This window comes from Clarias gariepinus, chromosome 19, assembly GCF_024256425.1.
Source record: "Clarias gariepinus isolate MV-2021 ecotype Netherlands chromosome 19, CGAR_prim_01v2, whole genome shotgun sequence".
Lineage (NCBI taxonomy): Eukaryota > Metazoa > Chordata > Actinopteri > Siluriformes > Clariidae > Clarias > Clarias gariepinus.
Window position 1 is genome coordinate 8,248,107 of NC_071118.1, and position 16,052 is coordinate 8,264,158.

The 16,052-nt window shown below is 37.5% G+C and overlaps 1 protein-coding gene across 1 annotated transcript in view; it reads left to right on the plus strand.

Annotated features, from left to right (window-relative positions):
• The window catches only part of LOC128507940 (beta-galactoside alpha-2,6-sialyltransferase 1-like), a 33,680-nt gene extending 18,463 nt beyond the window's left edge, over positions 1-15,217 (plus strand). Inside the window, exons 2-8 of the mRNA XM_053479103.1 lie at positions 96-302; positions 1,720-2,076; positions 9,645-9,912; positions 12,409-12,506; positions 12,595-12,696; positions 13,874-14,048; positions 14,551-15,217. Of these exons, the coding sequence (XP_053335078.1) occupies positions 96-302; positions 1,720-2,076; positions 9,645-9,912; positions 12,409-12,506; positions 12,595-12,696; positions 13,874-14,048; positions 14,551-14,822 (1,479 nt within the window). The 3' untranslated portion in view covers positions 14,823-15,217. The remainder of the gene's footprint in view (positions 1-95; positions 303-1,719; positions 2,077-9,644; positions 9,913-12,408; positions 12,507-12,594; positions 12,697-13,873; positions 14,049-14,550) is intronic.
• Positions 15,218-16,052: the final 835 nt, after the last annotated feature.

Sequence of the window (16,052 nt, forward strand, 5' to 3'; positions counted from 1 at the left end):
GGTCCACATTCTCTTATTATGCTGTGCTGATAAATTAACAGAAAAAACACATGTTCTAGATGTAAATTCACTTGATGATTATCTGTCTTCCTTAGGTCACAGGTGCTACAATGGATCGTGTTAGCGTGCTTTGGCGGTTAAGGCGTCGAGCTCGCCGAGGGGTTTTGTGCATGGCCCTTTTTTGTATGACTATGGCTGTACTGTATACACTGTGTGCTGAAAACAGTGTACCGGTCACTGATGCCATCTTTGGGGTGAGAGCAAGGACTCGTGCACAACCAAGGGCGCATGCTGTTGTAAAGGTACATCTATTTACTTTTTCTGTATGTAACAATGTACAAACCCGTTTCCAAACAAAATGGGACACTGTACAAATTGTGAATAAAAACAGAATGCAATGAAGTGGAAGTTTCAAATTTCAATATTTTATTCAGAATAGAATATAACATATTAAATGTTGGAAGTGAGAGATTTTGAAATGTCATGCCAAATATTGGCTTATTTTGGATTTTATGGGAGCTACACATTCCAGTTAGGACAGGTAGCAATAAGAGGCTGGAAAAGTTAAATGTACGTATAAAAATCAGTTGGAGGACCAATTTGCAACTTATTAGGTCAATTGGTTACATGTTTGGGTATAAAAATAACCTCTCAGAGTGGCAGTGTCTCACCAATTCTCTTAAAGCTATGGCGAAAAATATTGGCGCAATATCAGAAAGGAGTTTTTTAGAGAAAAATTGCAAAGAGTTTGAAGTTATCATCTACAGTGCATAATATCATCTAAAGATATAGAGAATCGAATCTGGAACAATCTCTGCGCATAAGGGTCAAGGCCGGAAGACCATACTGGATGTTCATGATCTTTGGGCCCTTAGATAGCACTGCATCACATACAGGAATGCTACTGTAATGGAAATCACAACATTCCGTTGCCGGCTAAAAATAGATTTAAAAAAAGTAGCCATATCTAAACATGATCCAGAAGCTCAGGCGTTTTCTCTGGGCCAAGTCTCATTTAAAATGGACTGTAGCAAAGTGGAAAACTGTTCTGTGGTCAGACAAATTAAAATTTGAAGTTCTTTTTGGGAAACTGGGATGCCATGTCATCCAGACTAAAGAGGACAAGGACAACCCAAGTTGTTTTTAGCGCTCAGTTCAGAAGCCTGCATCTCTGATGGTATGAGGTTGCATGAGTGCATGTGGCATGGGCAGCTTACAGAACAACATATGCTCCCATCCAGACGTCGTCTCTTTCAGGGAAGACCTTGCATTTTCCCAACAGATCTTTAACCCATGGAAAAAAATTGGCGCATCATAAAGAGGAAGATACGACAAAGAAGACCTAAGACAGTTGAACAACTAGAAGTCTGTATTAGACAAGAATGGGACAACATTCCTATTCCTAAACTTGAGCAACTTGTCTTCTCAGTCACCAGACGTTTACAGACTGTTATAAAAAGATAAGGGGATTCTACACAGGGGTAAACATGGCCTTTTCCAACTGTTTTTTGAGATGTGTTGATGCCATGAAATTTAAAATCAACTTGTTTTTCCCTTAAAATGATAAATTTTTTCAGGTTAAACATTTGATATGTCATCTATCTTGTATTCTGAATAAAACATTGAAATTTGAAAATTCCACATCATTGCATTCTAAGGTATTGCACAAAACAACAGCAAAACACAATTTTATTTATTTTTCAATTCATCCATATTTAGGTGCTTCGTGGAGCAGGAGGATCAAAACCGATGTATGTGGACCCTCAAAAACTTCCAGGTGTTATTCCCGGAGATCCTCAAAAGCCCATTCCTGTCCTCTCGTCTTTAAATTACTCAATGGACACAAGTCAAAAAGAGCAGCACTTGGAGAACAAAGAAAAGAAGCACCATGGACTTCTCTCCGGGCTGTTGGGTCGCCCATTTAAAAGTGTGCTTGAGACTCTTCTTGGAGGCCGAAAAAAAGCAGACGTGGACAGTTTTTTTGAAAATAAAGGAGTCGGTGGAGAGATATGGAATGATGAGATGTCTATTAACATGCTGGATAAAAGGCTGAAAAAGGTGGCACAGAACTATCAGGTGAGAAGTAAATGAAATGGTAAGATCTCTGCAGGAATATCTCCAGTTTTGGCCAATATGAGAAATAATTAGTTTTTTTTTTTTTTTTGGATTTCTTTAAAATTTGAATATTTTTATGAAAACATGCATACAGGAATAGGATGATGAAATTTGCCATACATAATTTAAAAGGTAAGGCCAACAGTAAAGTCAATTTCCCAAAATAATAAGCAGGTACTCTATTTCATTATTATGCTGTTGTAACACTTCTTGGAATGTTAAGGGAATGAAGGGCTGGAAGCAGGCTTGCTGAGTGTCAATCACAAATTAGTTTTTTCAGTACACACGCATGTACTTGCTTTCTGCTCGTTGTACTGCTACACTCAGGCATAGGTCGTTCGGTCAGTCTCTCTCTCTCTCTCTCTCTCTCTCTCTCTCTTTCCCTCCCTCTATCAACACACACAGAAAAATATGCTCTCATAATAGGTTACAGGTGGAAAGCATCATGTGTTACATGTTGGCTTAACCTGCCTCTCACAGTCTGCAGTTAGGCCTCTATCATTCCCACTGGCACATCTGTGAATAAAGCCAATGCAACACACGCTTGCCGGGAATGGCAAGCTGAATGCACTGGGTGTTCTGGTGTCTTTCTATCATTGCCAGCATTGACTCTTTTGCCAATTTGTGCTGCATTGGCTTTTCTGTAAGATAGGACCAGACAGGCTGGCCTATGCCACAGGCATAAATTAGCCTTAGATTCCCATCATCTGTCACCAGTTTACTGGTATATGATCAGTGTTACTGTATCTTCTTTGTCTTTCAGCTGTTTCCTTTCAGGGGTCGCCACAGCGAATCATTTGCCTCCATCTAACCCTATCCTCTGCATCGTCTTCTCTCACACCAACTAACTTCATGTCCTCTCTCACTACATCCATAAATCTCCTCTTTGGTCTTCCTCTAGACCTCCTGCCTGGCAGTTCCAACCTCAGCATCCTTCTACCGATATATTCACAATATATGTCCAAACCATCAATCTGGCCTCTCTGACTTTATCTCCAAAACATCAAATGTGGGTTGTCCCTCTGATAAACTCATTCTTGATCCTATCCATCCTTGTCACTCCCAAAGGGAACCTCAACATCTTCAGCTCTGCTACCTCCAACTCTGCCTCCTGTCTTTTCTTCAGCGCCACTGTCTCTAAGCCAGTGGTTCTCAAACATTTTCTGTCATTCCCCACTTAAGGGGGTGGGCGAATTTTCAAGCCCCACTTGTCAACAAAATGATAACGAAAACGGCCAAGTTTACTATTTATTGAAATATCAATTTCTAAACCAGTAAGATCAAATAACACCAAGTTCAAAACAGATAAAATACACGTGCAATTGTTATAACAGGCTTACTTCATCACTTATCTAGAGCTTTCTTTCAAAAAAGTTAAGTGGCTTATTAACGTGACTGGGGTGTGTTGTCTCTAAGTGTCTTCCTACTTTGTCTTATGCTGTCTGCTGCCAGCGGTTTAAGACACAAAACACACATGGGTCTCTCCTCTGCCCCCACCATCCCCACCATCCCCACCATGAATCCAAGCGCAACATAGGCTTCATCATGTTTTCCTTTCGGCTGGATTTTTAGTTGATTAGGCTGATAGTGCTGAATCACCTGCTTATTTGTGGTCCATGTAACAAATGTATCCATTGATGTTATTATGCTCACTATATACAGTACGCTACTGTGTTATGGTCTAAAATGCCCCCCGCCACAGATTGCCCACCTAAATTCATAGGTTTATGGTTTACAAATTACAAATTGTAACAAATTAATTTAATTATAAAGTAAGCAATATTAAAAATAAAGGTTTTATAGGGGGCAAAATATATAAATTATATATTTTTTTCATATACCAAATTTATATTTTTATATTGCTTATTTTATAATAAAAATCCTTCCTCATTTTGGGGGATTTGTATTAATCGTCTCGACGGCTGTCACGTGCCTAGGGTTAATTATAATAGTAATAATATATTTGATAATAATAAACTTTTGAATGCATGTCCTAATATAATAATTGATAGAGATTATGTAGGGGGGCATTCCGTGGCAGGGGGGCATTTTAGCGCATAACACCTGTTTGTGTCCGCGGTAAAATTAGTCTTAAATTCGCATCTTCGAATTCAATAGCTGCGTAAATAAACCCGCAAATAAGATACTCACATATACTGTATTTCCTCTCTACATTGTCTTTAAGCTACATCCGCCTTAAATTATACATGTTTAAAAGCATAAACACTATTATTCTCTACAGCGCAACGAATGATTTAGGGATCATCGCAAAATGCCGCACAGCAACAAAAAGCGTAGAACGATATTGATCTTCCCTTCTGTTCAGCGCCTGAAGGAGCAAAAAACAACTTCGTTACCACACTGGAAACTAGAAATGCCAGACTAGTACTGCCTGATAAAATACAGAAACATGAGCATACACATTGGAATAAATGAAATGACATATATAATACCGAATGTTTCCTTATATATTGTTCCTCTGGAATTAACATGCCGACGTTAAACCGTTATTGTTGCACTATGGTTCCACTTTTTCTCGGATTTATTTTAATTTACTTGTATTAATGATCCAATTCTTTGTGTGTCATTATTTAGTTTCGAGTGTCTGATAAAGAAAATAAAGATTAAATAAATCAATAAAGAAAAGCATGAATTAGAATAGATACGTTCCTATTATTTTCCACTAATTCCCTCCCGTTTATTGCGCCCCACCTGTCATGCCTGTATTCCCCACTAGTGGGGCGCGCCCCACACTTTGAGAACCACTGCTCTAAGCCGTAGAGCATTGCTGGTCTCACCACTGTCCTGTACACCTTTCCTTTCATTCTCACTGATGCTCTTTTATCGCACAACACACCTGACACTTTTCTCCACCCATTCCAACCTGCCTGTACCCGCCTCTTCACCTCTTTTGAACACTCTCCGTTGCTCTGGACCGTTGACCCTAAGTACTTAAAATCCTGCACCTTCTTTACCTCTGCTCCCTGTAGCCTCACCGATCCTCCTGGGTCCCTCTCATTTACATGAGTAATTCCATCTCAAATCAACCAAAGAAAGAGAAATTTTCCACCATCACCTCTCAGATTTTGCTGATTTTTTCACCAATTGTTGATATTGCCATGAAAATAAAAAAACCCAATTTTTTTGTCCCAACTCTCACTCGTTAAAAAATGGCAGCCATCTTAATTTTTGGCCTCAAAGTGCTTTAAGACATGCCACGCCCCTTTTTAAAATCCTTTTTTCCTTGATAACTCACTTGCTATATGGCATATGGAGATGAATGGGTATATTTATGTAAGTTTTTATGTAGATTCAGATTCTGCAATCGGAATTTGGCTATCTGCTGTGGTTATGGAGATATTTCTGAAAAACCATTTTTTGGGGGTACCCCTTTTCGACCCCCCAGAACCCAAGGTCTGCATGTATATATGTTACTCAAAAAAATAGGGGTTTCTTCACATCACCTTATCTTGAAAATAAATAAAAACCAGAGGTGTGTTGTGCCTTGTTTTATAGAAATCATCTGAATATGAAGCTTTCCAGTGTAGTTTGTTATCTTAATCACAATCTGATTACAAAGACTTGATGGCAAAGCTTGTCTGTTCTTTGGATTCTCGTGACTATATATTGCACAGGTGTGAGCATTGCCCCCCTAAATCAAAACTATCTAATTATCTTGATTAGGGCAGGGCAATATGGCCAAAAATATTTATCACGATATATATTTGAAAATTTGCGATAATGATATAACTGACAATATGATTGACACGAGACAAAGCAGCTGTTTGTATGTGCATTAAAGCTATATAAAATCTTAACAGTGCAAATGCAAATTCCACACCACTGAAGTTGCACCATTTTTACAAACCAATTCTGGTTCATCTGTTTCATTCAACGATCCGCTTTCGCCTTTCTTATTCTCCACCGCCGCCAAGCTTTTTCCAAGCGTTTGGAAACAAAGGCACTACACATGCGTGTTTTACCCATATTCTATCGCGATATTTCATTTTCTTATCATTGCCTAACATTGTACCGGTATTACCGTGAAAGGTATGATCTGGCCCAGCCCTAATCTTGTTGGTATATTTGAAAATGCTGATTTGGACCCAGATGACACTGTTCAGTTCAAGCAGTGGATTTCATTATGAGACTTTGTGAAAAATGTGACCCCTGCACAGCTCATCACTATACAGCCAAGGCCCAAGCTGCTTATTTGAAAGAACTGAAAAAGAAACTTTCCATTGAAAAGGAGGCTGTTATTCTCATGGATTTTGCCGAATGTTATTTTTTATTTGTCAGGATGCTGTTTAAGGTTTTCATTGGGATACATCCCAGGTGATTCTGCATCCTTTCGTGGTTTACTATAGGGAAGGTAGTGAAAACGATGGTTCACTAAGTTGCAAAAGTTTTTGTGTTGTCAGTAATGAAAGGGAACACAATACTATTGTTGTTCACAAGTTTATTAAGGTTCTCATGAATCCACTGAAAGTTCTTCTACCAAATTTAAATCATGTGCATTACTTCTCAGATGGTGCAGCCAACCAGTACAAGAATTATATATTTTTTTTTTACAAATTTGTGGAGGCAATTCCTATCAAAATGACTTTGGTAGCTACAAAGTGCATGCCTTTCCTAGTTGATATTATTTGTGTGACTGCAACTTGACAGGTCTCGTACATGTACATGTACCTTTTTGTCTTTTTCCATGAACTCATTGTGGGCTTTGTTCTTTCAGAATCAGATACCCAGGGTGATGAAAAAAAAAACTGTGATTAGTCCTTTTAGTGTAGAGAGATGAATAACGTCATTATCAGTCTTTGACTAGACATGCATTACAGAAGAATTTGAGGTAACTTTTACTTTAAAAGGAGCAGATTTTATGAGTATGCATTAAGTTTTCCACAGATATTGCAGTGCATTTCTGTGTGTCAAATCATTTAATGTTGCAAAACCTGGACAATTAATTTTTGATGATTTCTATAAAACAGGGCATAACACACCCCTGGTTTTTATTTATTTTCAAGATAAGGTGATGTGAAGTAACCCCTATTTTTTTGAGTAACATATATACATGCAGACCTTGGGTTCTGGGGGGTCGAAAAGGGGTACCCCCAAAAAATGGTTTCATTCAATGGTTTCAAATGGTTCATCTTCATATGACATATAGCAAGTGAGTTATCAAGGAAAAAAGGATTTCAAAAAGGGGCGTGGCATGTCTTAAAGGGGTCATACAGCACTACATGCACTATTTTAAGCTGTTTGGACTAAACTGTGTGTTAGGAGAGTGCGTACACAACCACTTTACGATGATAAAGAGCCGCCCAGTGGTTTTCTTTTCGTTTATTACAGTAACATCCCCCTTCTGAAATCAGGCCAATCGCAAAAGCCTTGCCTTGTGACGCCACACCACAAGAGGGCGTTCCTACACAAGTTAATTGACACTGGTGTTTTAGCAAAGACCCGCCCCGAGTGAGAAGACGCTGTCGGCCATTGTTTTTTCGCCGCTGGAGCAAAATGTTGCCTAAGCGAGTGTTGTGTACAGTTGTTGGGTGTAATAGCGAACACAGCAGTCGTCATTCACTACCTAGGGTTAGTGACCTAGGGTACCTACCTAGGGTTAGGTATCTGAGCCACTGAGGACGCAGTGGCTGAATTTAGTTTTTGAAGCTAACGTCCCCGCTGATTTACCTAAATGCGTTCATGTTTGCGATAATCATTTTTCACCAGACTGCTTTATAAACGCGGGTCAATATAAAGCAGGTTTTACTAGGAAGCTGCTCCTAAAAAATGGATCTGTACTAACGCTTCGTGTTCCTGCTTCATCTTCACCAGGCTCGGTGAGTGTGATTTGTTTTACTATGACTCTTTGCAGATCGCCTTTTCTAATAATCACGATAAATGCGGAGTGTAAGTTAACTTACACTCTCATACAACATGGTTATGGCTTCTTCTCTATGTACATCCGTCTCTATATAATCCCTAATCGCCCGTTTATAATAAACAATGCATTAAGGTGATTGTCTAGTTGCAAACTGTGTACATAGTCGGAAAACTATATTATGCTTACCTTTGTTACGTTAGATGGTTTATAACGATGTCTGTCGAAGATTAAGAAGTCATGTAAACACATCAGTAAACACATTGCGTCCGTATCTCTCTCAGTAAGTTTCTCCGCTTTTGTTGTTGTTGTTGCTCGCGGCAGCGCAACAGCCCGTTAATTCATGCACATGCAGTGATGAGAAAGACAAACGGGTCGATGCATGTCCATTCTTTTAATTTCTGCGTTGTCAGGCAATATTACAAACTTCCGCGTAGGAAGTACTTAAATCAAACCAAAAACGACTGAAGAAAACAGGCTCGGGCTCTATAATCCACAGTTTTCCAGTTTGGACTGCATTACCCACAAAGCACTGCGTTGTGGCAATGCTTTGTGGGTAATGCAGTCCAAAGCATTGCCCGCACTGGACTACACTTCCGTCGCTATACCCTACGTGTCACGCCCCACAGAACGGGGGGGGGGGGGCGGGCTCAGCAGAGGTCATGAGCATTTAAATTAGCATGTATTGAAACAGGTTGCTGAGAACAGAGCTAGTTTTTACCAGGTAAAAGTAGTGTTTTTTTACACAATCCTTTTGAATTTTTAATTAACGTATAATACAAACTTTTCATTAGGACCCTAAAGATCATATTAAAATTTAATGAAAAATATAATGTGTAGGACCTTTAAAGCACCTTGAGGCCAAAAATTAAGATGGCTGCCATTTTTTAACGAGTGGGAGTTGGGACAAAAAAATTGTTTTTTTTTTTTTTTTTTGGCAATATCAACAATTGGTGAAAAAATCAGCAAAATCTGTGATCATGTGGTGGAACCCTCTGGTTGATTTGAGATGGAATCACCCACACACATGTATTCCGTCTTGCTGCGGCTAACCTTCATTCCTCTGCTTTCCAGAGCATACCTCCACCTCTCCAAATTTTCCTCCACCTGTTCCCTGCTCTCGCTACAGAGCACAATGTCATCTGCAAACATCATAGTCCATGGAGACTCCTGTCTTACCTCATCTGTCATCCTGTCCATCACCAGAGCAAACAAAAAGGGGCTTAGGGCCGATCCTTGATGCAGACCCACCTCCACTTTGAACTCTTCTGTCACACCTACAGCACATCTTACCACTGTCTTACAGCTCTCATACATGTCCTGCACCACTCTAACATACTTCTCTGCCACTCCAGACTTCCTCATACAATACCACAGCTCCTCTCTTGGCACCCTGTCATACGCTTTCTCTAAATCTAAAATCAGTGTTACTGTATGATTATGGTAATGTTATGGCTGATTGGTATATGTACAGTATAATGATTAACATTAACCTCAGGAATCCATTTGTGAAACATAGTTGCATAACGTGTGTACTACTGACATCACTTTGAAGTTGATGAAGTTAATGAATGTTACCTCAACACAAGACCAGTATTTTTGTTTCTGAGCTTTCCATTTATTTTCGTAATAATTACTTTCTCTCATTTAGGCAATGAATAAATATGGTGTGGATCTCTCTGGGCAAGAAGCTGGAAATAAAAAACAGCGAAAACTGAGTGGTGCAGAGCTCCTGTGCCAGCTCAAAGAGAGGGTGAAAATCTCCTCATTAACACCAGAGATGGAGCCCTTTAGTAAATTTAACTGGGCCTCCCAGCTTCCTACTAAACCCTTGACTTCTGTGCTTGGTCCATTTAAAACATGCGCTGTTGTGATGTCTGCAGCTTCCCTGCGAAGATCCGGACTAGGGAAAGAGATTGGTGTGTATGATTAATCTTTAATTAAGAAAACAGTTAAATTCTTTTACACTTTAATAAAACTTTACACTTAAATATAATTGATCAGCAAAGAAATTTTTTTATGTTTTGTTTGTTAGTTTATTTGTTTTAAACGGAAAATAATTTATTACTCTGCCCCTTAACAATACGCTGGGTATTTTATGTACTTCTAATTCTTTTACCTTCTTCTTTAAACTGGCATAAGCAAAATGTTCTCTGCCCTAAAGACTAGGGGTGTAACAATAAACTTCATTTATAACTTGATTTATTTGCTGAATGTTGATGGGAACAATTGCAGTGGGCTCCAAGCCACCATGGCCACAATCATCATTTGTGGATGCACAGCCTTATTTAAAACGTTCCTCCCTTAAAATGTTTTACTGCGGCAAATTTAGAGTCTTAATCACCACATTGTGCTTAATGTCTTCTGTAAATGTCACAGAAGTTTTACGCCTTCGTTCAAAAGAAATTTCATCACCAGTCCCAGTTTGACTTGAACGCCCCTATTTCACGGATAAAGGCTGAATACTATAATAATTCTGGAAAATTGTTTAAATCGAAAGAAAAATACTTATAACAATGTACTCCCTAACTGAATGAATCAATAAGTTAAAAATTAAAAGTTAAATGTGCGCACAACTTTATTTTAGCCTTATACTGGTTTTTAAATATATGAAACGATATTACAAGACCATGTGAAAAACAACCAAGTTGCATGTTTGGAGGCGGCTACATTTGGTCTTTTATATACACTACTGTTCAAAAGTTTGGGGTCACTTGCAAATTTGTTTTTTTAGTGATTCATTTTCTACATTCTGCAACAATACTGGGGATTTCAAAGCTATAAAATAACACATATGGAATTAGGTAATTACATAACAACAACAAAAACAACAGTTAGTTGTTATTTTAAGACACAGAGGTCAGCCTTTCTGTAATAGTTCTTGCAAGAACAGTATTGTCAAGTGCATTTGCAAAATCCGTCAAGCACCATAATGAAACTGGCTCTCGTGAAGGCCATCCCAGGAGGGCGAGACCAAAACCCACCTCTGCCGCAGACGAGAAGTTCATTTAGAGTTATCAGCCTGAAAAATGACCAATTAACAGCACCTCAGATTAGAGGCGTTATGAAGTCTTTACAGAGCATAAGTAGACACATCTTACCATTAACTGTTCAAAGGAGATTAATGCATTTTTTCGGACGCCTTTAGCATTCCTTTACAATGTAGAAAGAAATAAAAATCAGGAACCATCATGGAGTTAGAAAGTGACCCCAAACTTTTGAACGGTAGTGTACGATTGAATATTAGTTAGCATATGTGTTTTATTATGAACATGTCTGACAATTGGCACTTTTTATATGTACATTTAACAACTTTCTAAAAGACCAACAAATAAAAAAGCTCTAGTCATTACAACTGCTGCACTAATGCTGTTATCAACACATAGGAAGTTACCGCGACTTGTTAAACAACTTGATTCCCACTGATAATGATAAACATACTCACCAAAAGAATGGGTGGAAATTCTTTTATGAAACACCATTGTAAGACAACGTTTTTTTTTTTTTTGTTTTTTTTTGTGATGGAAGATTTGTCCCTAACTGAATTTGCTGGCAACATTGTAAAACAAAGTATGATTTTATGTTTATTGTTTTATTTGTCACCAAATAAAATGATGTGATTATGTATAGATGTGTAATTTTTGCTGCAACTTATTAAACAACTTCACAACGATAAACATATATACCAAAAGAACCAAACCAAAGTATAAAAATGTATAAGGGATTATGAAGGGAAATGTATAAAGGATTATGAATTCACAAATTAGTAAAACTGCTCATTACTTTTTAGATGCTAAACATTACATTGATTCTATAGAATGGGCTGAGTCTTCTCGGTCCTTTGGCAAACAGGAAATCAGCCACTTATTTTAATTATATTTTTTTACATTTAAACTTAGGCATTTGGCAGGCGCTCTTATCCAGAGCGACTTACATTTTTTTTATTTATTTATTTTTTTTATCTTATTATACATCTGAGCAGATGAGGGTTAAGGGCCTTGCTCAAGGGCCCAACAGTGGCAACTTGGTGGTTGTGGGGTTTGAACCTGGGATCTTCCGAACCACAGTCCAATGCCTTAACCACTGAGCTACCCCTGGCCCGGGTTTTAGAAAATAAAAAGAATTATTAATTAAATTATATATAATATTTTTTTAATATATGTATGTGCAATATATATATATATATATATATATATATATATATATTTTATTTTTTTTTTTTTTTTTCCCCCTCTCCATTAAAAAATAAAAGGTGCTGACCTCCCATGACCTTCCCCCATTCTTTTGGTATGTATGTGTATCGTTGTGAAGTTGTTTAATAAGTTGCAGCAAAAATTCCACATCTATACATAATCACGTCATTTTATTTGGTGACAAATAAAACAATAAACATAAAATGCTACGTTCATTTACAGATGGCCATGATGCAGTGGTACGATTCAATTCTGCACCCACTGTGGGCTTTGAGAAAGACGTTGGCTCTAAAACCACAGTGCGCGTGATCAATTCTCAGGTATTTCTAAAGTCTCAAAAGAAAAAAAAAATAAAAGGAAAGATAATGTAACATAGGGCAAATTTAATCACAGATGTTTTATTTTTAGGTGATGGCATCTGAAGATCACCACTTCCTGTCCAGTTCTTTATACAGCAGTGGAACACTAGTGGCCTGGGATCCTGCCCCATTTTCTTCTAAGTTAAATGAGGCAAATATTTTACTTTCTACAAAACCTTGTTTTACTTTCATTTAAAAGCCAATTACTATGGCTTGTGTGTATGCGTGTGCGCGCTGTGAAAAGTATTTTCCCCTTCCTGTTTTTGCATTTTTGTATATTTGACACATTTAAATTATTCAGATCATCCAAAAAATTTTAATACTTTCCGAACCTGCCAATGTGAAAAAGTAATTGCCCCCTAAACCTAAAGCCAAATTTGGCGGGAACAACTGCAACCAAGCGCTTGCAAAAACTGGCCACGAGTTTTGCACAACACTGTGGAGGAATTTTGGCCCGCTCTTCTTTGCAGTATTGTTTAAGTTTTGCCTCACTGGCGGGCCTTCAAGCACGAACAGCCTGTTTAAGTGTTGAAGGTCATTTCAATTGGGTTTAAATCCAAAGTGTGTGTGTGTGTGTGTGTGTGTGTGTGTGTAATATGAATTAAAAATTATACTGTTATATTAGAAGAATTTTTATAGGGATATAAAACATCAGTGGCTTAATGGTGTTATTTAGAATTCCACAGAGTGATGGTTCACCCTGAGTAATGAACTCACCCTGAGCCTGCTGGTTCTAGTGCAAATGTTCCTGGAGGAACAGAGGTGAAACAGTTTGTGACTGGGATGGGTGAAGTTACTGTATGTACTCCACAAGACATTTGCCTGTGGTGTAGATCTTCACTGGCTGTGTTGTGTTGGGTGTTTTTCTCACTACTCTTTGTTGGGCTTTTATAATTTGGCATTTGAAATATTATGCAAGTGCTAGCAAGCAATCCTAAGTTACAGCTGTTTGAATAATTTAAGCTTCACTTTACTAGAACTAATAGGCCATTTTGCATACATTTCTCGAGATATTAATTTGCTAATACTAGGACTAGTTTTCAGGAATAGGTTTTGCATTTTACTGGGCAGGGCTAACTCTTTATAATTTTCTTTATTAGTTGTATAGTTATTCTCTGTGTAGCTGTTACGCAGTTATAGTTATAGTTTAGGAGGAAAATGAACTATGATGTGAATAATTTAAATAATGGGAATAAATCAAAAAGCTCTGATTTATAATCTTTACTGAAAATTCTGTGTGAAGTTTTGGTGAAATAGTTTTTATTGTCATGAATACAAGAACAATGTAGTTAAATGAATGAAAATTCTTTTTTTTTTTTTTTTTTTAGTGGTACAACAAGACAGATTATCCAATATTTAAACAGTATCAGCAGTACAGACAGCTGCATCCTCAACAGCTGTTTTATATCATACATCCCAGCATGCAGTGGCAGATATGGAAGCTTCTACATGACAACATGGCTGAGCCAATTCAGAAGAACCCACCTTCCTCAGGCCTGATAGGTATGTGAGGTTCAGTTTTTACAGGTACTTAAAGTAACTGACACTGACAAAACAGAAAAATAGCAGCTTAGTTTTTGGCTATTTATGTAGTTCTCTCATAATGACAAATGCTAAAGGCCTTAGTTACAAACTTATGTTAGACACACACAAAATCCTTAACCTCAAGTCATCATTTTTCGTAGATTTTCGTATAATTGGTAAATGTTCTATCTGTTTGAATTAAAGATGACACTAGATGCTAGTGTTATCTTACACTAGATGAATATAGCCTTCTGTTAGTATACCAGTACTACCATTACACCCTCTAGCCTTACATTTTTAATATATTAATCTGGGTATTATTTCACACAGACCATTACTTCACATTACAACATTTCTTCAGTACATGGGCAGATATGGTTGTTCATCCAAAACATTAACAAGACCTTCATATTAATAAAATCAGAAAATATTCAGTATTGCACAATCACCATTCTGTAAAGACACCTTCTGTTTCTCCTAGGGACAGTACTAATGATGTCAGTATGCGACGTGGTCCATGTCTACGAGTTCTTACCCTCACGGCGCAAAACCGACATCTGCCACTACTATCAGAACTTTAGAGATGCAGCCTGCACCTTGGGTGCCTACCACCCTCTACTCTACGAGAAGAACCTGGTGAAAAGGATGAACCGAGGTTCTGACCAAGAAATTTACAACTATGGCAGGGTGTCTCTGCCTGGATTTAAAACTTTTAACTGTACACAGACTTCAAACTTCAAAATGAAATATTAATTTAATATTTGGAATGTTACTGTATTATTTATTGCATGACTCGGTGTATGCTACTGCAACTTATCTAGGAAAAAAATCTAAGCTGATTTATAGGTAGGTGGTTCTCTCTCCATGAGATGCACATGATTGCTTGAATACCTAGAGCCCTTATTACCATCACCAACCCAGAGAGGGGTCATTTTGCACCCAGGCTTTACATAGATATAAATAACTGGGCGTTTTAGCTGAAAAGTAACAGGAATCAGCCAGCAGTTTATTAGTTAGATGCAGTCAGCAGATACGCTTGATGCCTATAATACTGACTATTGTAGCTTATTTGTTACTATGCATGATTTTGTCAAACCCAATCTATCAATGAAAAAAGACCACCATAGGACCAGCACTAACCTGATAATAGGCAGTTCTTCATTGTTTAATTTATTTTTAATGTGTATAGTGTTAATATCTGTGTTTTTTTTTTATTATTATTAATATATATATATTTTTTTTACACATTTTAAAGTCCTATAGTGGTGCCTGTTCATTACTTGATAATTTGCCAGATTTGTATTGTAGGATATAAATTAGAGGTAAGTAGCTACATTAGTAAGCTATTATGAAATGCACGTAAAAATTTGAATACAGTTCAATTTGTGTACATTTTGGTGCACACAAGTGGATTATACTGTTTACAAATGGTCTACTTAACCTTATGGCAAAAACATTCACAAAATTACTGAGCAGTTTGAATATGCAGTACTGGTTAAAACTCAGGAATGACATATTGGCTTCAATTAAATGACAATTCAGTATTTATTTGTTATTATTTGGTGACAATTTTTTTTTACAATGCATTAATTCCATTTTCAATTGAACATACAGCACTTACTCTATGTGGCCAAAAGTTTGTGGATCCCGGTCATTATACCAGTATGTGTTTTTTTTTTCCCCCCAAACTGTTATAACACATTTAGAAGCACATGGTTTCCTTTCCCTGTAACAAAAGAACTCAAAAATGTTTAATTTTGTAAAGTGTCATGTGGCCTGCACAGAGCTGAACTGAACACCTTTGGTATGGACCTGAAACCCTGATCACCTGATATCAGTGTCTGACCTCTAATGTTAGCCATAGCTACATTCCAAACTTTAATTCCATATAAGTGTGACAGTTAGTTGTTTAAAGACATTAGTCATAACAGTCTCTTGCAGGTAAATTCTGCATTGCATTTCAGTATTACAAACAAAAAGCTG